The 26131-nt window shown below is 40.0% G+C and overlaps 2 protein-coding genes across 4 annotated transcripts in view; both read left to right on the forward strand.

The window, feature by feature from the left end:
• The window catches only part of map3k22 (mitogen-activated protein kinase kinase kinase 22), a 61268-nt gene extending 50235 nt beyond the window's left edge, over positions 1-11033 (forward strand). For both annotated transcript variants that reach the window (XM_017453063.3, XM_017453064.3), the window contains 3 exons: positions 2162-2291; positions 5735-5912; positions 6476-11033. In XM_017453063.3, the coding sequence (XP_017308552.1) occupies positions 2162-2291; positions 5735-5912; positions 6476-6704 (537 nt within the window). In that variant the 3' untranslated portion in view covers positions 6705-11033. The remainder of the gene's footprint in view (positions 1-2161; positions 2292-5734; positions 5913-6475) is intronic.
• Positions 11034-14000: 2967 nt separating this feature from the next.
• myd88 (MYD88 innate immune signal transduction adaptor) lies at positions 14001-19382 on the forward strand. 2 transcript variants are annotated; one of them, NM_001200278.1, is given in 6 exon segments: positions 14025-14495; positions 15886-15987; positions 16185-16365; positions 16496-16587; positions 16816-16976; positions 19210-19382. In NM_001200278.1, coding segments are annotated over 5 exon segments (840 nt in total). In that variant the 5' UTR covers positions 14025-14185; the 3' UTR covers positions 16971-16976; positions 19210-19382.
• Positions 19383-26131: the final 6749 nt, after the last annotated feature.

Below are 26131 nucleotides of genomic sequence, written 5' to 3' on the forward strand. Positions count from 1 at the left end.
GCTGAAGCTTGGGCATCATTGGACCTTCCAACAGGACAATGATCCCAAGGATACCTCAAATTCCACCAAGGCTTCGTTGCAGAAGTCTTGAAAGATTCTCCAGGGCCATCACAGTCACCTGACTCGAACCCCATCGAAAATCTCTGGTGGGATTAGAAGGCAGTGGTTGCAGCACGCAAACCCAAGAATATTACTGAACTGGAGGCCATTGCTCATGAGGAACTGGCTAATGTTCCTCAGGAACGCTGCCAGAAGCTCTGCATCTCATTTGCAGCAGGTCATAACAGCAAAAGGATGTTCTACTATGTATGCCATGAAGGGGTGGAATAATTTTGAAACTAGAGAAATCATTATAAGTTGCATTTTCAGTTGAATCTGGGAAAACCTCTTGAAGCATTCGTTGTGTTGAACTATTTCAACTGCTTTTGTTTGGTTTGTTCATCGCAAATGGCTGAAAGTCTGTACATTTTGACAATGAACCTGATTTGCAATGGGGGTTGAATCATTTTGATTGCGACTGTATGTATTATAAATACTATACTCGTATTAAAACAACTGAGTTAGCATGTTGTGCAGCAGGATTATGGGATCAGTTGTGAGGTTAAGTGGTCGCGGAGGCGCTGAGTCGACTGGAATTTGCGTTTCTCGGCACAGACCTCGAGGAGACATTGTTTCCAGCGGACGAGGGCAAAAACAGGAAGGCGAAGGAAATGCAGGACACATTAGCCTGCTTGGATCGGCTTGTCAAAGAAACACACAAACACACGGTTTGGGAATAGAAGCGGCTCTATATCTGGACAAACACCTCAACACACTTCCAGTTCCAGCTGGGTAAGCATGTGGAAACTGGGCTCCATGTGAAAAACACGCCGAAGGACACGTCTTGGCAGATTCTGTTTTCTTGTTTTGCTCTGTCGCAGGAGTGCTGTGTTTTTCTCTCATAGTAAATGACGGGATGTTTTTTTTTTACCCTCAAGTAAATTTGTACAAAATATTATTTAACGCGCTACAAAACACGTCGCTTTACTACTGTTGTGATAAATGGATAGATAAATTCCCCTGAGGGAAATTTAGGAACTACAGCCGCTGAAGAACACAGGACGTTAAACACAGAAAGAATTTGTTTTTTCTTATACCACGGCGCTGTTGAACCCTCCATTCTGATTGGACGGAAGATGTTGAACGTAGTAAGCTGTAACACGCTTGTTCTAATACTAATACGATATCGTATCTATAGTAACAACATGCACGTAGACTCGAAAGCTAGATGCTCCACGTCTAAGACTAATAATAAACAGATATGTTTTTATTCAACAGTGAAAAACTATTTGATATATATAAAATAGTCGATATGGTGACGTTTTCTGTAAGGATATTTATGTGTCTATTTATTTATGGAAGGGGTCTCCAGTGTCAGCGCTTTTGACCAGTCAGAGGTAAAGCTGTAACTCGAAGTTTTCCGACACAGGAAGGACGGAGGACGTTGTGTTTTGGGGTTTCTCTGTAACCAGTTGTCTTATTAACATTCGACAAAATGAGAGGATGAAGGAACAACTCATGCAGTGTTATAATTATAGCTGTTATAAGTGCAAATGATATCAGGAAGTCACTTGTTCAGGGATGTTCCACAACATGAAATGTAACTATAAATGGATAAAAAGTATGATATGTCATTCTTTTATGAATACATTTTTTTTTTTGACCAATTGTGTTGTAAGAGGAATAAAACACACACACACACACACACACACACACACACACACACACACTAAAATGGAAAAAAGGTGCATTGTTAGCTGCATGGAATTGTCCTGGTGTGGTTTATAAGGACTTTTTTAATAAGATATTAAGAACATTGAAACTGTTTATATTGTACCACCAGACAGGTTTGCGGTGCAGCAGCTCTTTAAGTGTTTGCTGTAAAACATTTCTTTTTTTGTTCTCTGGATTGTTTCATTGTTACAGTAACAGGTTTTTATTGGAGTTAAAGTCAAATGGACTTTTCAGATATATTATCAAGTTATGGCTTCATTACACACTCCTTCCTTCAACCACATCAACATCACTGCACACCAGGTTGTACTTCCTGTCTCTCCGCTATTACAGAACATTGCGTCCTGGCATGTGTATACTGAGTGTGTGTGTGTGTGTGTGTGTTCAGGGCTCAATAAAAGATCAGCTGAAGGCATACGGCGCTCTGACAGAGAATGTGACGCGCAGATACACCAGACAGATCCTGCAGGGAGTCTTCTACCTCCATAGCAACATGATCGTCCACCGAGATATCAAAGGTAACGGCTGCAAAATATATCACAAACGGACCACATTTCCACAAGCCGCATTATATACACCGGACTATCGGGAGCTTAGGATTTTTTTATTTTTCACAAGCCTATAAAATTTGCCTAAATAATGGTTGTTTTTTTTTTGTAACTATTGCTATTTAACAAACTTAACGTAAAATTCAAACGGAAAAATTTGTTAACACTAAATAATTACACATACAGATTATACCATAATGGATCCTTAACGTTCAATCAGATTCTTGTTACTATGCCGTTTGATGTGACAGCGAGACATTGGTTAGTTATTGATCCCTGAGGGAAATTGTTTTGTCTGCAGCAAAAAAAACAGAACAAAACCAGGACACAACAAATGACGAGGACACGGCAAAACACAAAATCTTATAAGGACACAGAGTTACGTACGACATTTAAAGTTATGTAGTGTTAAATTCAGGGTATGATCGGGTGTCTGATGATCTATACTGTAGCAGCAATAAAACATTACGAGTAATTAAATAACTTAATAATGAAGTAAATCGATAAATATTAATTTGAAAGTGTGGCATGGAAAATGTATATAATAATAGATTTTAATAAAGGCAAGTAAAACATCACATTTATATTAATCCATTCAATCAATACATAAACACATGGACAGACAGACACACAGACACATGGACAGACAGACACATAGGCATATGGACACAGACACATGGACAGACAGACATGTAGACACATGTTCAGACAGACACATGGACAGACAGACATGTAGACACATGTTCAGACAGACACATGGACAGACAGACATGTAGACACATGTTCAGACAGACACATGGACAGACAGACATGTAGACACATTTTCAGACAGACACATGTTCAGACAGACACATAGGCAAATGGACACAGACACATGTTCAGACAGACATGTAGACATGTTCAGACAGACACATGTTCAGACAGACACATAGGAATATGGATAGACAGATACATAGGCATATGGACACAGACACATTGACAGACAGACATGTAGACACATGTTCAGACAGACACATTGACAGACAGACATGTAGACACATGTTCAGACAGACACATAGGAATACGGACAGACAGACACATAGGCATATGGACACAGACACATGTACAGACAGACATGTAGACGCATGTTCAGACAGACACATTGACAGAAAGACATGTAGACACATGTTCAGACAGACACATAGGAATATGGACAGACAGACACATAGGCATATGGACACAGACACATGGACAGACAGACATGTAGACACATATTCCGTCAGACACGCACAGACATACCTATGAACAGACAGACAGAGAAACACAGGCACACAGACAGACAGACATGTTTACACAGGCAGGCTAAAAGACTCATAGACACAGGCAGGCAGGCAAACAGAGACACAGACAGGCAAAGACCCATGGACAGACAGACAGGCACTTAGACCCTTGGACAAACCAACAGACAGACAGACAGAGACACATGTCACTTGGACAGACATACAGGCACATAGGCATATAGAAGCAAGGCCGGACAGACACATGGACAGACTCACAGACAAACACATCCATTTAATCTACACTGATTTAATCTAATACCTTGACTGTGGCAGAATCCAATTAAAATCTGAAGATGGTTATGTAATGTTTCAACAGCGGTTCTCTGATAGCCATTCTCCATGTACGTATATCACAGACCCGCTAATCCGGACGTTTTCTATGCATTTCCACCGTTTTTTGGTCCTAGCATTAAAATACATCTGGTTTAGAACCAAGAATCGTTGACATCAGGGGCTTTGATATAGCGTGACGTTTCAACACCATGACAACTCGAGCCACATGACCACTAAAATTCTTTTACTACAAGCACAAATCAGTTGTCAGAGAAAGAAGCATCCGTTTTCTGTCAAGTGCAACGAACTGAATGTGAGCTAAACAAGACCACACTTACTAAAGTCATGCAATCATGTATTTCTCATTCTGCTTGTAGCTGATTTCTCCATCTTCGTGCCATGTCTAGAGGCTCATGGATTCAATTCGGCAGCTTCTCTAAGCCAGAAGTGCAACACGTGTCCTTCAGGGTTGTTGTTCTTTTTTTTATGCTATTCACTGGAAAAATCCTGCAACTAATTAGCTTCTAAGTGGTGAAAATGAGAACCGATCCCTGGCCAGGCGTCAGCATCAGCATCGGCACCAGTACAGTGTTGGTGGGAAAGGTGTGTCAGAGCTGTGATCTGAATCCAGAAACTTCCGTCCACTTGCACTGAACCGTAAAAACCTGAGGCACCACCGCTTCATAAATATATCGTGTTACGATATGAAGTGGGAAGTTCCCTGGCGTATCATATCATATACAGCCATATGCTAAGAACACACCTCTTAACTGCTCAGTGTCGGATATTAGGGGAAATAACTTTCGTCTGGCGTTCTCTTGCATCAGACAACAGTGCTGTTTTTAGCTCTGGCGAAAAGAAGCAGGAAAAAGAGAAACCCTGCATTGCTTCACCCCAGACTCATCAGACTCCTTCCTTTTTTTCAGTGGACAACCACATAAATCACATTTCTCCCCCAGACCATGCTTGCATTGCTTCCATTACACACCGGATAAGCGTGCACCTTCTCGTGCAGAGATATCAGGCAGCATGTGTGCCAAGATTAAACCTCGGGCGTTTAATTGATTTATGTCTGAGCGAGCCGGACTTTCACGTCCCCATTAAAAAAAACAAAAACCCAAATCCTGTGGAAATATCAGCTGACGCAGAGAAAAGAGAACGAGGTACAGTACACAGTTCCCCCCCTTTCTTTCTTTCTCTCTGTGCATTCTGTCGTCGGTTTGGCTACACGGTCAGGGTGTGGAGGATCTTGTGGCTGGTGCGAATTAGTCACTGCCCAAACAAGCACAAATCTCACAGGCAACATGCACGCCAGTCCAACGGAAAACAAGTCCGAATGGCGGCGTGGGAAGAGAACACAGCACGTCTCAGACTCCACGTAATAGAATCTTAAACCCAAATAGTTCTACGCGAATTAATCATTCGATTGAGTCGCCGTCTCGGACATACATGAGTGCGTGGAAGCAGATGTTAACGTGTCTCGCTGCAGCATTCCAGGCCGAACTTTGGGAATTGGAATCCGGTACTTGGAATGATATCAGACTGCATATTAAGGGAAAGGATATTCCGTTTGTTCAAGATGGCCGCCTTATAACTTAATAGCATTCCTACTTAGCAGCCAGCTCTGCAGGATTTGTCTAGTGTTGCTGTGATTGACAGCTGAGAGAGATTATGGGATTATAGTTCCACTGTGACTGAACCTGATTCTGCTACATAAGGCTTGTAGCTATAATACAAAACTAAATATGGTCTAATAACACTGATGATACACTCTTGTCTTGTGTGTGTGTGTGTGTGTGTGTGTGTGTGTTTCACATTCAGGTGCTAACATTCTGAGGGACTCCTCCGGAAACGTGAAGCTGGGAGACTTCGGCGCCAGCAAACGCATTCAGACCATCTGCATGTCAGGCACAGGCATTAAATCAGTCACTGGCACCCCCTACTGGATGAGTCCTGAAGTGATCAACGGAGAGGGTTACGGCCGCAAAGCCGACGTCTGGTAATGACCTTTAACCTGCAACTTTTACCTTGATCATTACTGAATATTATACATATAGACAAACAGATTCATTAACAGCGTTAACTTTTTGTTGGTGAATGATTGGGATAGTCAGTGACGTACCAGTGGTTATTAATCATCACATAATGTATCTCAGAACATCGCTATTACTACTAGTTCTATTATTATTATTGTTGTTATTATTTTATTTATATAAATTAAATATATACATATATATATATATAAACGTTAATTAAATTATGTTTGAGTCATATTTAGCTTTTTTTTAGTTAATAGCAAGAATATTAACTTCTTAAATAATAATAATAATGTTGCATTTTCTTTATGTAGCACCATTCCAAAGCTGAATTTTTTTGTGCGAATGCAAAATGTCAACAAACAGAAAAACAAAACCCAAAAACACGAGAACAGATTCAAAAACAAGATAACAAGAGCACATCTCAGTCATTTTGAAATACAGCAAAACGCAGCAGTAAATTCTGAAACACAACAAACCCATCACACAACAGCAAAACTAAAGCTTTGTGTCTGTTTCCTCTCAGGAGTGTAGCTTGCACGGTGGTGGAGATGCTCACCCAGAAGCCGCCGTGGGCCGAATACGAAGCGATGGCGGCCATCTTTAAAATCGCCACCCAGCCCACAAAGCCCAATCTGCCCGAGGGCGTATCGGACGCGTGCCGGGATTTCCTACGGCAGGTCTTCGTGGAGGAGAAATGGCGTCCCACTGCAGAGGTGCTGCTCAGTCACCCGTTCGTCCAGGGCAGCTTCTGATTCGCTCCGGAGACTGAAATGCCCGGAGACGCCCCCTGTGCCAGTCCACTCCTGCCCACTAATGATCACCACTCTGCCTTGGACCGGGGGAACCCGGCGCCCGTGTTCCAGCTCACTCAGAACAAAGCAGACTCCTCAGCAAGGGCTGTGTATCTCAGACACTCCCACTGTACACACACACACACAAACACAGAACACACATAGCACTAAGAAGCTGTTGTTTACAATGCCATTCAAACACAAATAGTGACGTGTCTAATTGGCATTGCACGAATAATAAAGTAGACAAAGGGAAGGTTTAGGATTGGCTTGGATTAGATTTATTTATCTTTTCAGCCAAGCTAATTGGGTTTTATCCGCCATGTAAGAATGAGGTTTGTGAGGACCGCTGGTCTCTCACTGATTCATTAGCGATAGTGGCTAGAAGGTTGTGAGGTTGTGAGAGAGCCACGACTGGACTCTTAACCCTCAGCTTGCTCAGCTCTATGCTTGGATTGGATTAATAACGGGTGAAGTTCTCTAGCCATCTGTTGCGTATATGTGATTACAAACTCGGACGTAAACCCTATTCAGATTGGATTACTTTTACATGCGGATAATATAATTAATATCAGGGTATGACCGGTAGAAATAACACATCTTGGCCCAGAATATAAAAAAGAAACTCCTGCGAATATTGCAGAGTTTCCTTGATTTTGCGTTCATTTCTGCGATCGCAAAATCCTGGAGGGACTGTCTAATAATCACACGCGTTACTCCTGGCCACGCCCCCTACAACAAGACCTAACAATGATAGTCAGAGCAATCAGCTTGTATTAAAATGATGCGTATGTAGCACACTTGACAATCATGCGTGCATCTTTGATTTATCCCATGCGAATCGGTCCTAACTGCCACAATCTATATATATACAGACTATATACAGACCGATTATCCGGTTTAATACGTGCGTTTACGGAAAACGAATCCCGTCTGCATAGAACGTCAGACACGTTTCCCTGTACTGGGAATTGAGAAAAAAAAAAACCCGTTTACTCCGAACTCTTATTAAAGGAAGCCTAAGCAAGGTTGTTGATTTCCACAAATATGCGTTTAAAATATGAACCATACCGTCAGATCAATAATTATTGGCACCCTTTGGTAAAGACAGGTGAAAACCCTTACGAAAAAAACGAACCGTCTTTGTCATTAATTAACTCGTCTCGCACCGCAAACGTGAGTCAATTGATTCCGAGAAAACAAACAAAAAAAAACCCGTCTCGCAATGTATTCGAGCTCGTTTGAATTGTTTGCACACCTTGAAATTCTGAACATCGCGAACATAATGTCATTTCAGCGTGCTCCCGTTTATATTCCCGTGGTGTAGAGCGGCACAGTAAGAAGCACTTCCAGATTATTCGCATAACCGTAAATTATTCTGTCTGTAAAAGTACTCGCATTGTAGTAAGGACAAAATATATATATTTAGAGTTTAAATTTAGTTTAACTCCTTTGACTGGAGTGTTTCCGAGTGTTTATAAGTGAGTTCTGAGTAAACAGTTGTTCTGGTGGGGATTTTTTTTTCTTTCTTTTTTTTCTCAGTACAAGGTAACATGTTGTTTGAGGTAATCTCACACACACACACACACACACACACACACACTACAGTGGTAATACATACATAGAAATTACATTGAAAAATAACGGAGTTCTCCTTTAAACACATGGCGCAAATATTCAAGATTAAGATGTCGGGTTTGCAGATCGTCAACCATCGTGAATAAGAGTTCGTTTTAAGGCTCTCAGCCAATAAATATGGCTTGGTAGGTAGAAATGCAACAGAATACATGTTTACTGCCTTTAATACTGTATATCCAAATCAACTCCTCCCCCTCCCCCCAGGTGAAATTTGTTCATAATGAATTTATTGTCGTTGATTTCGAGTCCGCACCAACGGCCTGGAGCAAATCGATACTGTAAGATACTCTTTGAGTAATTTCTCTTAAGCTCACTGTGTGATGGTTAGAATCTAACCAAGGGGGGGAAAGGACACCGAGCCGCATTTGTACGACGACCAAAACAGGTAACTCCAGAGGACCAGATGTGCGTTTCTTCCACGCGAGTCCGCGCCGTGCTCTCAGCTAATAATGATCATGGATTATTATTTTTTACTTTTTTTTTTTTTTTTTAATACATGGTATAAGGTTAACAGGACGTTCCGTTATTCGACGTTCGGAAGTGCTCGTATTTCAATCGCTGTCGTGGTCGCGCGTTTAGATGTGCGGGATACTCAGCTGAGATTTGAAGAAGCTTATTTTTTATAAATATGTGTCAGAGTTTGTATGCTGATGTTTGTATTATTTGAACACGAGAATGCTTACTGCATCTAAGCAATAGTACCGAGGAATACTAAAGCGTGACTGAATCATCGGTGTTCCTCATAGGTTCAGTCGTTTATTCAGACCTGAGCGTAGTCTCATCGTCGGAAACAACCAAAGAGCACATTCGCATACAGTACGCAGCTATATCTGGAGGTTAGGTCTGTTTTTACAATTATTACAATTATGGGTCTGACTGGAGCGATATTGGTATGGAGGTATAATAGCATTTAACAGTCAGTCATTTCCTTGTGCAGTGCTGCAGGATGTCACCTGTTTTTCACAATAACTATAATTGCTATTATACACGTAGGCTGTCTGAGTCCATTACCTGAAAATGCTGAAAAATACTTGCTTTAAACTTAGTCTGTTGTGAAGTGCTTGGACCCCTTAATCACTGCTCGCAGCTATATTTTTATCTTAGCACCTTTGTGCCAGTGTTATGGCATTTATTGTCATAATTAGTGACCGTAACGTATCAAAAAAAAAAAACAACCATTATAATGGTTTGTGCAAGGAGCATATCATAATTATTCACACCCCTTTCTCCCGTAATCGTATTATACCAGAGGAAATGTGGTATTATTAGGAAGTTTTTGTTTTTAAAATAAAGAAAAAGAGGCTTGACATCCTTCAGTGAAGATTCCGTCATCAGTGTTTTGTAGGAATCAGAAAGATTTGTCGCTGCAGTACTTTTTTTTGTTTCTATACAGACGCACAATGTCCTCCAGTTTATTGGTCACCGTGACCTGTGCCTTCTCCGTAGGAGCTATACCGTTTTCTTTTTTATTATTATTATTTTTTTAAAATGATGGAAATGACCACAGTTGTTTTTAATGGTGCGTTCATTCGTCCTTGTTAAAGACCGTGAGTGATGCTGTATTATATATATTTTTTTGGACATACAGACTTGCTAAGGTGATAAAGATTGTATTGTAAGTACAGAGCTTATAGGAAGCTAGACACCTTTGAAAATCAGCAAAGCCTGAGCCTGGGGTTTAAACATTTTCCATTGATTATACGGCAAAGGACTTTAAGTTTAAACGTAAAATTCTTAAAAAATTAAAGCGGCGGTTTGTAATTTTTCATGGTGCTGCCTGTGAGGGAAATTATAACTGCAATGAAAACATTAGCAAGACTTCGTGTCATACCGTAAACAACCCCCACCCCTGTGCTGAAACTATATATACACCTATTGGGTTTTCTTTTTCTGTGTAAACCTCCTAGGTAATAGTGGTGCATCTGAGATGATCGTTTTTTGAGGGTGGGGGCGGGGCTAAAGCCAGAAATCTCTGGGTCAGAAAAGTGTAAGCTTAAAATAATTAATCTAGCCAAATCTGTTGCATAATAATCTCACACATTTTGTCCAAAGTATCTTTGAAATCGTTTTCATTTGTGTGATTATTACAGATATAGAGGCACTTTTCAACACGACAAACTTGACCTTTAATGTAAAAAAGTAATAATAATAATGATGATGTACCAGGACAGGTATGAAACACCTGATACACTCCGACGACGTCTGTGCCTTACACACGTTAGGAAGAAAATAGAAGGAAGAGAAACGTGGATGTATCTGAGGTTTGCTTTAGAAAACAGTGTTAAAATTCTGCCACTTCAACCGTTTGACCAAGTGCCAGATTGGAAAATCTGAACCGAACCTCATGAAAGGGTGTCTACGTTTTCCGTAAGCATTGTACAGATTGTACTGCACTTTTTACAAGATGTTTTATTATATTCCAAATACTTAAGTCATGATATTACCGGAACTTGTAGAGCTGGATTTTTGTTTTGTTTTTTTTTCTGAGTAAATGATGAAATGACCTCCAAGGTTTTTGAAGGAGGCTAGGAATGAACAATTCTTTATTGCCTTTATGATAAAACCAGAAAACATTTATTCTGAAAGTGATTTTGTACATTGGAATAAATAAAGGAAAGATTTAAATAAATAAATAAATAAATAAATAAATAAGCAAGTGGTTTGTAATTTATTGAACTTCAGACGATGGGAGACTTCATATTTGATCCTTTCTTTCTTTTCATGATAAACTGCAGTATGGAAATAATAATGCGACATGTTGTGATTCAGTACGTTTTTATTTTTTTGATTGTGATGTTGAACAGAATGCTATTACACGTCAAGTGATTTAACCCATGACACACAGTACGCTGTGTTAAACGTTATTATTCGAGGGGAAATTTGAACAGCTGTGGAAATCTTATGACTAAAAAATGGAAAGCGAATACTTCAGTTGAGAAGGGCGTGTGGATTTTTTCCACTTCCCTCAGAGCTCCGTTCTTCCTTGATTTATACTATGATGATGAATGAGATGATTAGTGTAATTATTAGCATGTTATTTAAAAAAAATATATAATAATCTGCTGTTGTTTGTGCTTTTCTGACTTAATTACCGCCCCAACAGAGTTTTTTTTTTAGAGGTGTTTGGCAAACATGCCAGCCACTGAGCCACGGTGCCCCAACATCCTACTGTCAGTCACCTCCTTTTAGTTTTTCACTAATCATAGTTGCAGGAAACGTCTCAGAAGACTTCATTTAACTTTAGTGATGTAATATTTAGAGTAAGCCTCGAGGCTGTGTAATTATTATTAATTATAATTATAATTATAATGTATTAATTATGCTTGTGTGTTTTGAGATGACATTGTGAAAGTGTGGAACAGCAGAACACCATTTAGTGCCAGAGAATGAGCGCTTTCTCTCACGCGTTCTCTTTTTTCTCTCATTTGGTTCGGAAAGTGAAGCTTCCGTTTGTTCTGGATTCGTTGCACGTGGGGTGAGATGTTTCGGGTCTTTTTTTGTCCCTCCCTCTCTCTGTCTCTGTCCCTCTCTCTCTGTCTATCTGTCTCTCTGTCTGTCTCTCTCTGTCCCTCTCTCTCTCTCTTTCTGTCTGTCTGTCTCTCTTTCTGTCTGTCTCTCTGTCCCTCTCTCTCTGTCCCTCTCTCTGTCTGTCTCACTCTGTCTGTCTCTCTTTCTGTCTGTCTCTGTCCCTCTCTCTCTCTATGTCTGTCTCTCTCTCTGTCTGTCTCTCTCTGTCTCTGTCTCTCTGCAGGCAGGTTTAGAGAAGTGAGAAGTTGTGGCAGCCTATTTCTGGTCTCTATTTACAAGAAAAGAGAAGAGAAGAAGCATGTTAATGCTTAATCTATTCCTGTATTGGATGTGATGTAAAATAGGAGAATTTATATTTATTTAAAAGAATAAATGCTTCTCTTTTTTTTTCTGAATGGAGGTTAGACCTCAGGGCTATATTTCACTTGACTTGTTAAATAATAGTGTATTTTATAAAGGGCTTCTTTATGAGTCGAGTAGAACAGTACGTGTTTAAAAGCAGAACCTAAAGGGCTGTGATGAAAAGTACGCCATTTTGTGCTTCATCATTCAGGAAAGTTCTTCAGTTTTGGTAAACAATAAGTGTAAACAGATTCATTTCATGAACAGTAACTCTCCATGATGAATCAGTTCAATGTAAAATTATATTTAGACTTTATGAATATACTGGGGGGGGGGGGGGGGGGGGGGATGCACGGTGGCTTAGTGGTTTGAATCCCACATCCACCTTGTGTGCATGAAGTTTGCATGTTCTCCCCATGCTTCTGTGGTTTCCTCTGGGTACTCCAGTTTCCTCACACATTCTAAAGACATGCATGTAGGTTGATTGGCATTTCCAAATTGTCCGTAGTGTGTGAATGGATATGCGATTGTGCCCTGCGATGGGTTGGCACTCCGTCCAGGGTGTCCTCACCCATGTACCCCAAGATCCCTGGGATAGGCTCCAGGCTCCCCGTGACCCTGTGTAGGATAAGCGGTATGGAAAATGGATGGGTGGAGGGATGGATGGAATATACCAGATTTTGATACTTTTTGAAAATGTAAGCAAGAAGGTCACAACCAGGGGCGAAATGGAGTTGACTACACAAGGCGTCTAAGTTTTAAGTATTGTACGGGCCAGAACTGAAAAAAAGAAAGCTTGCATTTTCAAGAGAGAAGAATGAGGCCTACAGAAAGTAAACTGGCACAAGACGGAGAAATCTAAGTTTTTGTTTGTAGTCCTTTAACTAAAAACAAACAAACAAAAACAACTACATATCCCATGGATCAGTGTGGGTGTGGCCAAATCAGAGGCTGTTCATTCATCCGGGGAATCTCGCCTGTCAAGTTCCTGGTGTGCCGTCTAACTGACTGACGCAGATGATGTTCATTTCTGTAAAAACAGCAACAACCCGATTAACATTGAAGGAAATGTTTACTTCCTGTAACAGACGCTCTAGTTAATGTTAGCCGCACGCTACCGCCAGCTTAGCCTGATTTTAAAAAAAAAAAAGGGACATGTTTTTAGTTTAAACCATGATTTAACCTGAGTCCCGCCGGGGCCATGTGTGTATGGAGTTTGCATGTTCTCCCTGTGCTGCAGGGGTTTCCTCCGGGTACTCCGGTTTCCTCCCCCAGTCCAAAGACATGCATGGTAGGCTGATTGGTGTATCTAAAGTGTCCGTAGTGTGTGTGTGTGTGTGTGTGTGTGTGTGTGTGTGTGTGTGTGTGTGTGTGTATGTGTGTGTGTGATTGTGCCCTGCTATGGACTGGCACCCTGTCCAGGGTGTACCCCGCCTTGTGCCCGATGCTCCCTGGGATAGGCTCCAGGTTCCCCGTAACCCTGAAAAGGAGTAAGCGGTAGAAGATGGATGGATGATTTAACATATTTATTTATAAACCTGTTGCTAAGTGAACATTTTAAACGTCTTTAAAATCTTTAACAGACCATAAATATCTAGAAACAGGTGTGAAAGAAAAAAAATGCCTGAAATGGACATGGGTGGGAAGTTATTTCCGGTATTGAGATGACGCGAGACCGACTCGGCGTGTGATTGGCTGTTTGAGAAACGTCACTGATGATGACATTCACGATTATTTCCTCTTTCCTGGAGATAAACTTAGTAAGCCAATAAAGTATGTACGCCGTTTATTCAGCTTAGTCTTTTTTATTTTTATTTACATTGTTGTCTGAAATGAGTTAAAAGTAGCAATTTGTCGGTTTTTACCACCGTAAGGGAAGTTCTTAATTAAAAAAAAAAAACCAAAAAGTTTGATACACTTGTTTGTGACGCATCATGTCGGAGAGTTCATCTTCATGCATTGACTACGAGTCGATTCCAGCCATCGCTCTGAACTACAGCGTGAGAAAAAGACTGGCTTTGTATTTAAACCCCACGAACACGGTGGCAGCAGACTGGACCGAAATCGCCGAGAAAATGGAGTTCACCTACCTGGAGATTAAAAACTACGAGAAGAGAGAGAACCCCACCCGGAAGCTGCTGGAGGAATGGCAGACCCGAGCTGGGGCCACGGTGGGCAAACTGCTGTCCTTCCTGGAGCAGGCAGAGAGGAAAGACATCATCTTAGACCTGCAGCAACTTATAGGTCAACTTTTACTTACTTTTATTCATGCATAGGACTGCAATTCATAAATACAAAGTCTCGTAGTTTTATGACGTAAAAAAAACCCATATACACTATATTAAAATATGTACACACATATCCTGAATCAACAGATTCAATGATTCACATACTGTTCAGGATAGTCATTTGTTTACAAATAAATCACAAATGATTGTGATATGCAAATTTGATTTGACCATTTTATTAGGAACATCCACTCACATTCATGCCATTATCCAGTCATCCAGTGCAATGCATTAAATCGTGCACAACTTCATGTTAACATTGACTACGTTTATATTTGGATTTCATTTGAACTCATTCATCTTAATTCTTTCGTATTTATTTTGTCGATATTCTAATAAGTATCGAGTCACGCCGGTAAACGCAGCAGTCCGATTCAGATTTAAAGTGCACCGGTTATGGTTTTGAAACGTGCCTAATTTTGTTTTAAAGGTCTCATACGAGAGATTCACGTGCATCCGAGGTCTAAAAACACTTTAATTTCCCCCCCAGTGTCCAAAACGACTCGTTAAAGTATTCGTTCTAAACGCCTCCTTTCAGAGAGCATACTCTGCTCTGATTGGTTAGATGTCCCAGTCTGTTGTGATTGGTTTACCGCTGTCAGCAAGCAACCGATGAAGACCAGAGGCGGGGCTTTTTGTTACAAATCTACGTAGGTTAGTACAGGAAGTAAAGTCTGGAATCACTAACGACTCGTTTCAGCTGTTCAGAATCGGTTCCTGTTTTTTGGGAGTCGATAACTCCATTTGTCGTGCGCTTAGAGTTTTGAAACTTTGCAGATGTTTTTACATTCACAAACAGCTCTATAACATACTACATGAAAGGTAATATTCAAAAAATCATAATAGGTGCACTTTAAAACGATTTCCCGATTCCGCAAATTCCGATTCTCAGCCCTGGAACACGCCCGTTTTAATCGGAAATTTGTTGCATGTAAACACCGTATTCAGAAAATCCACTGAAAGGAGATACATGCGCACGATCGGTACACAAGGAATTGTGGGTGCTAACATACGTTTAGGTGTAGGCTAGGTAACCCGGGCGTACTTGGGACAATGGTGTATACAGGAAAATTCCGAACATTATTCCGTATTCGGAATATGGCTGCAACGTGAACGTAGACCTTAAATGGAATTTGATGTGCACGTAAACGTAGCCGTTCACGTCAGACGTCGGAGCGAGGAAAATGTGACCTTTTTGGTGCCAGACGTGGCTGGTTCGAGTGGTTCAGAATGCGCCGGTGTTTCTCGCTCGGATTCTCTGGGATCTTGACGTGGCAGCCATGTTAACGAGTGCTAATTTCTGTCTCAACAGCATAATAAAGATACGTCTCCGTTTTTGTGTGCAGATGACGACTGCAGGAAGTATTTAGAGAGGCAAAAGGAGCTTCCTGTTCAGGTGCCCGAGGTTGACAGCGGGCACCAGGATCGAGGCATCACTGTAAATGATGGTGTGTAATTTCAGCACAGTTCTGTGATTTTATTTATTTATTTGTTTGTTTGTTTGTGTAGACTGTGTAGGACTTAGATAGTGGTTTCCTCTGATAAAACACTCTTATGATCAATTTTGGGGGAAGACTCTGTGGGAAATAATCCAGTTCCGATATTGTGATAGAAATTGTGTATTGTGTCCTGGTCTCGTGTTCAGGTCACGTGCCGGAGATGTTCGACGCTTTCATTTGCTACTGTCAGAACGACTTCCAGTTTGTCCATGAGATGATCAGACAGCTGGAGCAGACCGACTACAACCTGAAGCTGTGCGTGTTTGACCGTGACGTCCTGCCCGGGACGTGTGTGTGGACCATCACCAGCGAGCTCATCGAGATAAGGCAAGGCTCCGATGCTTACGAGGCTTGGCTTCATCTCCAGGCTCTAGACTTTGAACTCGTTTGGTTGATGGTTAATGACTTTAGTAAAAATGGATGAGACGTGATGAGATCCTGACGGTTTGTTTTTTAGGTGCAAGAGGATGGTGGTCGTCATTTCTGATGATTACCTGGACAGCGATGCTTGTGACTTCCAGACTAAATTCGCCCTCAGTCTTTGCCCAGGTCTGTTTATAAATATCAGTTTTGCCTGATTGTTGATGTGTTTTGAAATAAACACACACCGAGACACCGCTGCTACAGTTTTTCACCTATAGGGCTTTGCAACATTTTTTATCTCACAATCTTAAGTATTTTTCTTTAAAATAGAAATATGGGCCTCATGATAACTTCCTGTGGCCGCTTACCACTTCCTGCCATGCTTTGACGTGGTGTTTTGACCTTTCTACACAGGGGCTCGGACCAAACGGCTGATTCCTGTGGTCTACAAGCCCATGAAGAAGCCCTTTCCCAGCATTCTGCGTTTCCTGACCGTGTGTGACTACACCAGGCCGTGTACACAGTCCTGGTTCTGGGTTCGACTGGCCAAAGCCCTTTCCCTTCCCTGAACACGGGTACATCCAGCTCGCTGAGTGACACAACTGTCATTAATGTTTACATGCACTGCTGCACGTCCTGGTCATTTCTGGTTTCAGTTGTTACACAATTAATAATCCGTTTCAGTAATAATAATAATCAGTAGATGCAGAGCCTGGTTCTTTTGCTGCAAAAGTCACAGCTGTTGCCAAATTGATGCCTTATTTTAGAGTGGTGTTGTTATTGCAAAAAATGATGTTCAGTTCAACTAAATGGTCGATATACAGTCGTGAAAAAATAAGTACACCCCATGAAAATTGTTGGCTTATTTGATGTATTTGGACAAGCAAACGTTTGATCATCTTCGAAACAGCGCCTGTTAATGAAGTTGATATGCTTGAACAAAAACGGGAAAATTTGCTTTTTCAATCATTTATTCAACGGAAATATCAATAGATATAGTGAGATTCTTCTGTAGGAAAAGTAAGTACACACTTGGCCTCAGAAGCTAGTACTGCCCCCTTTAGCAGAATTAACCACTTGTAGGCGTTTTGCATAACTGTCCACCAGGCTTGCTGGGATTTTTGACCACTCTTCCATACAGTATTCTTTGCTCTGACCCACAACATTTCAATGGGATTCAAATCCGGGCTTTGACTAGGACATTTCATAACCTGCCATTTCTTCTTTCTGAGACATTCCTTGGTGGATTTGCTAGTGTGCTTCGGATCATTTTCCTGTTGAAAGGTCCACTTTCGGTTCAACTTTCAGACAGATGGCCTCACATTATCTCAAGCACTCTTTGATATGATGCAGAATTCATGGTTGAATCAATAAATGCAAGCTGTTCAGTCCCTGAGGCAGCGAAGCGACCCCAAACCATAACATTTCCACCACCGTGCTTCACATTCGGTATGAGGTGCTTCTCCTGAAAAGCTGTCTTTTCTCTGCGCCAAACATATCTGCTGTTACTGTGGCCAAACAACTCTATCTTCGAGCCATCTGTCCAGAGAACATTATTCCAAAAGGTCACATTTGTACAATCTCTTTCTGATTGTAGCAGCATGCACTTTGACACTAGCAGTTGCAAGATTTACTAGCAGATCCTGTGATGAAATGTTGGGGTTCTTGGAGACTTCTTTTTGCATCAGACGGTATGCTCTTGGGCTGAATTGGCCGGGATGGCCAGTCGTTTGAAATCTGCGTTATTTGTAGATAATTTTCCTTACTGTTGAATGATGTATTTCAAATAATTTGGAGATCTTTTTAAATCCCTTGCCAGACTCATTCATAGGCATCCACAACCATTTTTTCTGAAGGCCTTAAAGAACCCTTTAGGTCTTGGCATGATGACACGACACACAAATATTTTGAGCATTAAACACATATGGATAGTGCATTTGTGGTCAAAAGTATGTGGACACCTATACGAGCTTGTCGGACATCCCAATCCCCAAACCATAGACGTTAATCCGGCGTCCTGTAGAAAGTCACTCAGCTCTTCAGTACGACCCATTCCGCTGCCAATCATTAGGAGGCGTGTCCACATACTTTTGGTGATTTTATGTTGAGTGCAATGCAATGTTTCGTTTGTTTGACTTGACTTGAGGGAAGAAATGGGAGGAAATAGCTTAAGATTCTACTACAATTATGTATGAGATAATATATTAGTATATTATATTTTTACAGCATATTTAAACCTCAAATATTATTCCTTCAACATTAGACAATTGTATTGTATTTTTCTCCACACATCAGTAAGAATATGAAATATGTTTTCTGGAAAATACCGGGTTACAGAATACTTGTCCAACATCCCTGCCAGAGTATGAGTGTAAAACTTCCTAAATGTTTTATAGTGATAAATAGCAGAAAATATGATGCTTCATTACAAAATGTGACTCGGCGCTGATTTATGGTTTATGCATTATTTATAAGAATCTGTATGATTTCAGAACTTTTTTTTGCTTCTCACATTTTTTTTAATGGCTTTTTGGCAGCTGCGTGTTGTCACAGTGATATTTCACACGGTTTTAGTCAAAGACTTTCATCTGTTACTTGTACTGCGCGATGCTTATTACTTCTCACTGGATCTTTTTCATTTTCATGATTTCTCATGAATCGATGTGAATCAATGTACCCAAAGATCACTGCACGTCCCAGGCTCAAAAAACGATCATTAATATTGACAATCATGCATTTCACACTAAGATACTATATTATTGTATAGAAAATAAATAAGAAATTAAATGACTTCTTCTTGTCTTTCAGCGCTGATACAAAGAATGTGCGTGATTATCAGTGTACTCTGGCAAAGCTCTGTTTTATTTGTTGGGTTTTTTTTTTTTTTTTTTTTTTTTAAACTTTACATTGATAAGAAATATTTTATGGATTTTGTACTCTGTGTAACTGGATCCTTTCTTAATAAATAAGTGTTGTACAAACAGGTGTTCATCATGAAATTATTACTACTGGATGAGTCTCACATGAATATCATAAGCACACAGACTTTAAAATAAAGATGATTACAGTAAATTGTTGTTAATATTGCACACTATATATCGGTTAAAGTACTACTGCAGTGATTTTGCTGAATTGTGTTCGCAGGCAAGTGTTAAAGCATCATAAAACATACGGGCCAATCAGATTCCAGTATGCAAATATAGGCCACGTAACACGTAGTTTAGAGGCGAAAGAGGCGGGTGCGCGTAGGATTTCTAATTTGCATATTCACAGAATTTTGATTTACTAATGAAAGTAATAGTATAGACACTAACGTAACTTTTTTTTCTGTCGTCTAAAAAAAAAGCTATTTATTCTTTCATTTAGGAAATGATTCCAGATCTAAGGAGCATCAAAACCTTGAATATCAGCTGATCCCTATACCCGTCTGATATTGTTTTCTTTCAAAACGATTATGCTTCGAAATTTTATTAATCGAAGCAATACACAGTGTTACAAAGTGTAAATTGTTCTTCTTTTTTTTTTTTAATCCTAACAATAGAAAAAATGTCCAACTCTCTTTATATGTAAACATTTCTGGAAGAAATTTTTAACAAAGTCAAACCTAATGCGATTTTAGAGTTTTTAAGAAAAATAAGGTTTTAAAAAGCTTATGTAGAGTCCGTTAGACATTTCTCGCCATGAAAGTAGCCATAGAAGCTGGCATGGCGTTAAAACACAAACAAACAAACAAACAATGTAAACAATTCCACTTCCAAAAGTACATTTATTTTTCCAAATCCAATTCCAACTCGCAATATGTTTTCCCCAGTATCTGATCCACAATTTTTTGCTGGTATCTTCTTTTTTTTTTTTTTTCCTTCTCTCACCCTGGTACCAGTCCTGGATATCAGATCCATGCCATCTCTAATAAAAACAACCCCCTTTTTTTTTTTAAGAATATTACTCTATTATAACACTACTGGGACAATGGTGGATTCGTGGTTAAGGCTCTGGGTTACTGATCGGAAGGTCGGGGGTTCAAGCCCCAGCACTGCCAAGCTGCCACTGTTGGGCCCTTGAACAAGGCCCTTAACCCTCTCTGCTCCAGGGGGCGCTGTATCATGGCTGACCCTACGCTCTGACCCCAACCTCCTACCATGCTGGGGTATGCGAAGAAAACAATTTCACTGTGCTGTAATGTATACGTGACCAATAAAGACTCATTACCATTATAATTATATTTCTAATATTCAGTAATTTAATTTCATTTAATCTGGAACCCAGGCTGTCAAATGAACGATGATGATGCTACTGTACGTATTATATACAAAAATTTCTTATCTTCATATCTAGGGCCGATTCAGAATTTCCAATTCATGTGTTTGGGAGGGGGAAGGAAACCGGAGAACCCGGAGTAATCCCATGTCAAATCCAGCTGTGTGCAGTTCATATGATGCTGCTGTTTGTTTAGGTAAGTTCTTTAAGCAACTCTGGGTTCTTCCAGAAACAGCTACTGTATATTCCGTGTATTGAGGTCATGTGCGCACACAGGTTGATACCATTAATCTAATCATGTGACTTTTGATGCCAACTTGCTACACTGAGGCGTGAATACTTATGCAAGCACTACTTTTACTAAATAATTTTAAAGACTATATTGATCTTTTCCCCTGCACGACCGGTTATTCTGTGTAGATTCATTACATATAATCCAAGTTAAGTCCATTTCTCATACAGAATGGTCAAGGCCAAAGAGGGTGAATACTTGCCAATGCAAAGCCCTGTTTAAGATTCTGTACAGATCATATATCAAGATCTGTGCAGCTAAGGAGTTAAGGAGAAAATGTGATATAGTACTGTACTTATGAACGTTTTCTTTGGATTATTTCTGACTATTTGTCGCTGTATTGTTGGGAATTAAAAAGCAGTGTGTAAGCAGTTTGGTCCTGTTTAACCCCTTTGTAATATTTGCTTACTGCAAAAGATGAGGTGATAATGTGTTTATAGCAAAACATTTTTGCCCTTCTCGGGTTTTTCTTTGATATTCTACATCGAGGTAAATAAAGACGTGTGAGAAGGAAATAAAGGTGCTGCTCTTGTGCTCCATGGTGGTACCAGGAGCATATTTATTCCCTCACATAACAAAAAGAGTGCTTGCACACGCTTACCTTTACACATGTCTACAACATGGCAAATTGTCTGTCTTAAGATATTAATAGTGAAATAAGAACACGATACATTTGAATGTGAAATGAATGTCAAATTTCCTTTCACTTGGCTTTGCGGATATATTTGCTTTATGCCTTTGTTTCTGGATATCGGTTCTCACACTTGACAGCACTCACAACACTCTCCCTAAACACTAACACTTTCCTAACCTGTTCTGTTCAGCTCTGTGAAAGATCAATATTTTCCTCACGTGCTCTCAAACAATACATCTCTGCTCTGTACCGTTTATCCTACACAGGGTCGTGGGGAGCCTGGAACCTTTTCCAGGGAACTCGGGGCACAAGGACACCCTGGACGAGGTGCCAACACATCGCAGGGAACAATCACACAAACATTCACACACTACGGACAATTTAGACATGCTAAATGAGCCTACAGCGCATGTCTTTGGATTGGGGGAGGAAACCGGCGTACCCAGAGGAAACCCCCGAAGCACGAGAAGAACATCGAACCCCAATCCTGTTAGAGAGAGAGTTTAAGACTGGTTAAATGTTTCATGCCTTGAAGTAGGAGTAACAAAGCAAACATGCTAGCATACCCTAATGAGGAGCATTCGAGTTACTTAACTAGAGCATGCCAATGAGAGTGCAGGGAAAATTTTGATCTGGTGTGGCATGGTGGTGCTTTAGGTAGTGTTGCTGCATAACACCTCCGGGGTGTCCTGTTCTGACTCCGCTTACTATCTGTGTGGAATTTCGCAGTGTCTGTGTGGGTTTCCTCTGGGTTCTCAGGTTTCCTCCCACCCCCCTCAAAAACACGCTGATAGGTGGATCAAGTATGCTAAATTTCCCCTTGGCTGAAAAACACAGGGGACTGCAACCTTCTGCACTCAACTATATACAGTCATGCTCATAAATTTACATAGCCCTTGCAGAATCTGAAAAAACCAGACACGATAATAACTGAATTTACACAAATGAACCAGTTCAAAAGTTTACACACGCTCGGTTCTTAATCCTGCGTGTCGTTACCTGGATGATCAACGACATGATGTTTGTATGTTTTCGGATAGTTCTTCACGAGTCTCTTGTTTGTCCTGAGCAGTTAAACTGCCCACTGTTCTTCAGAGAAATCCTCCAGGTCCTGCACATTCTTTACTTTTCCAGCATCTTCTGTATATTTGACCCCTTTCCAACAGCGGCTATATGATGTTGAGATCCATCTTTTCACACTGAGGACGACTGAGCGACTCGTCTCATACACGACTGTTACAAAAGGTGCAAACGTTCACTGACGATCAAGAAGGCAACACGATACATTAAGAGCCAGGGGGGTGTAAACTTTTGAACAGGATGATCCGTGTAAAGTGTTATTATTTTGTCTTCTGGGAAACATGTAAATATCTTATGTAGCTTCTGAAGTGTGGTACTAAACAGAATATTAAATATAATATTTGCATGCATATTTTCTCTGTAGTAATGCATTAACATATTCAAAATATTTTTCTTTCTTTTTACCCGCCCCCCCCCGTGGGATCTTATGGATCTTATGCAATATCATACACAAAGCCATTGGATCAGTATAATGTCTTGCTCTCATACATTTAAAAAATAATTACACTGTCCGTACGTGTGCAGATGCGTTTTTGCCATGCACGGGCATTCAGGAAGAAGAGAAGCTGAGGCAAGTCATGGCTCTCATTTGCACGTTAAAAGAAAAGAGAACGGGGATGCAAGCCCTGCTGGGAACAAACACGGTGGAAAACCGCTAACAGTTGCCTATGCAAAACAGCTGGCCTGGCCACAGAGGACTCGAAATACATCGACTTCCTCTTGCACACATGAAGCTGAACTGCGCTGAACTGCACTGAACTGCACTGTGTGTCATTACAAATATAGAAACCGTTTAACACACTGAAATGTGAGATTTGGAATCAGACCTTTTCAAATTTGTACAAATATTAGTCTTAAAACAAAGCAGCTGGTGAGTTCTCAGATCTGATTGGTTAGAAGTTGTTGATTCATTTTCTATAACAAGAGCTCTTATATTCATTCTGGCTACACTACTACTACTACTACTAATCCATCCATTTTCTATACTGCTTATACTTCAGGGTCACAGGGAACCTGGAGCCAATCCCAGGGAGCATCGGGCACACAAGCGGGGTGCCAGTCCATCGCAGGGCACAATCACATACATATTGGTAGGCCAGTCAGCCTACTTTGGACTGGGGGAGAAAACCAGAGTACACGGGGGAAACCCCTGCAGGGGAGAACATGCAAACTCCACACACATAGGGCAGCGGCAGGAATCGAACCCCCAGCCCTGGTGGTGTGAGGCGAACTATTACTACTACTACTACTACTACTACTACTACTAAATTAGAAAATATGTTGTTATGTAATTGTTAATATGAACATTTTCTGTGAGGAGACATGCATTTAAAATTTATGGAAGGAGTCTCCAGTGTCAGCGCTGTATAACAGTTAGGGTAAAACTTCAAGATGTACTGTAATAGGAAAATAATCAACTTCTGGCTGGTAACAGTGACTCGGGCTGCATCACACGGCCCTGTTGTAAATGATTTTTTTTCCTACAACAGCACCTGAGTGTTTTATTCCTTATGTATTCACTTTATATCTACAAATGTGTCACTATATGCACACATAAATATAGTGTATAGATAAAGTATATTCACATCTATTCTACTTACAAGGAAATATATTGACTTTAGGCTCAAGAGCTGTCTCGGTATTTAAGCCACAAGATGGCGGCAAACGATTCGGCCTAAGTTCATCAGCAGCGGTTAAAAATCTTTGCTAGAAACCATAGGGTCATGAGTTTATATCCCAGCACTGGCCTAAAGCCACTGTTTGGTTCTTTACCCTCAACTGCTCAGCTCTGCGCTTGGGTTGAATTCTGCTTCATTTGGATTAAAGAGTCTTCCAGTATATCTGGCAAAGTCCACACATTTTAGGACCGTTTCTGTAAAACGTTCAGGACAAACATATTTAACATTCAAACAAATCAGGAAGGAATAAATAATAATAATAATAATAATAATAATAATAATAATAAGAAGAAGAAGAAGAAGAAGAAGAAGAAGAAGAAGAGGTTAATAAGAATAAGAAGAAGATTAAGAATAAGAAGATTAAGAAGAATAATAAGAATTAGAATAATAAGAAAATAAGAATAAGAAAATAAGAATAAGAAGAATAAGAGTAAGAAGATGAGAATAAGAATAAGAAGCTTTAATAAGAATAAGAAGAATAGAATAAGAATAAGAATGAGAATAAGAAGAATAAGAAATAGAAATAGAAATAACCTAGATTCAGTGTACCACATGGCATTCAACTCTCTGCATCTTTAACAAGTTTCCAAAATACATAAGGAAGGAAAATCATGACAACAGGTGTGTGTTGTGCCCTGAGTCATTGTTACCGGCTCGAAGTTGATTCTTTTCCTATAACAGTACATCCTGAAGTGTTACACAGTATCTGACACTGGAGACTCCTTCCATGATTCCATGAAATTTCAATAAAATGTCTCCACACAGAAAAGGTTCACATTAGTGATAGAGCGTAGACGTCAACTGGCAGAAGATGCAGTGCTTTTCCTGAGAAATACTGTACCTTTCAAATTCATCTTACTGTAGAGTTAGTTATATTTGACTGTATTACTTTTTTTGAATCATCTTCTGTGAATACACGAATGAATAATAAACAGTACGTGTGTAATCTCAGTGAAGGGTCGTGTAAAATGTCTGGGAAGACTAAAATAGTCAATTGAAAAAATGTTCCCAACTAAAATTGAACAAAATATAGAAATACACAAAATAACCCACATTCATGATTACAAGATTTGTCCCAAAGACGGATTTTTTAACTTTCAAAAGACATAAGACTTTGAAAATGGATGATATGATAATAATAAATAATAAAATACATAAAAAAAGAATACATTTTTAAAGACTTTTTGTTTAGTATTAATAAATATATTAGCTCAAGGCGAAAATAAAACGCCTATAATCTATATCACATATATTTTGTTTACTCTTTTAATTTGTTTGAATTCTGTTTTATATTTCTTGTACAGCACTTTGGTTTCAACATCTGTTGTTTTAAATGTGCTTTATAAATCAATAAACTAAACAAAGCATAAACATAATAGCGTTAAAATAATGCCGTAAATGATGCGCCCCTTCTGGTCTACGTCTTCTTTACTGGAACTTAAGTTCCACCATGATGGGTGTTGCGATCACAAGAGCTTCTCTTGTATTGCTATGTAACACCTTTACACTTATCATAAAATATCGTGCGAATTAATATTGAACAGAACAGCGTTCTTCGAATTTTTGTACAATATTTAACCCATACTGGCTTCTTGTTCTTCTAACGAGTCTTAAAAGCTTTTTTCCTCACCCAATATGGCCGCCGTCTGTGTCCATCTGTGTCATACAACCCCCAAGATGGCTGCCATCCACGTCCGCTTTAGCTGTACCCACCAAACATGGCCGCCAACTGTGTCCGTGTCTGTGTCGTCAACACCCAAGATGGCCACCCACTGCTTCCGTCTCTGT

The sequence above is a fragment of the Ictalurus punctatus genome, chromosome 23, assembly GCF_001660625.3.
Source record: "Ictalurus punctatus breed USDA103 chromosome 23, Coco_2.0, whole genome shotgun sequence".
In the NCBI taxonomy this organism is placed as follows: domain Eukaryota; kingdom Metazoa; phylum Chordata; class Actinopteri; order Siluriformes; family Ictaluridae; genus Ictalurus; species Ictalurus punctatus.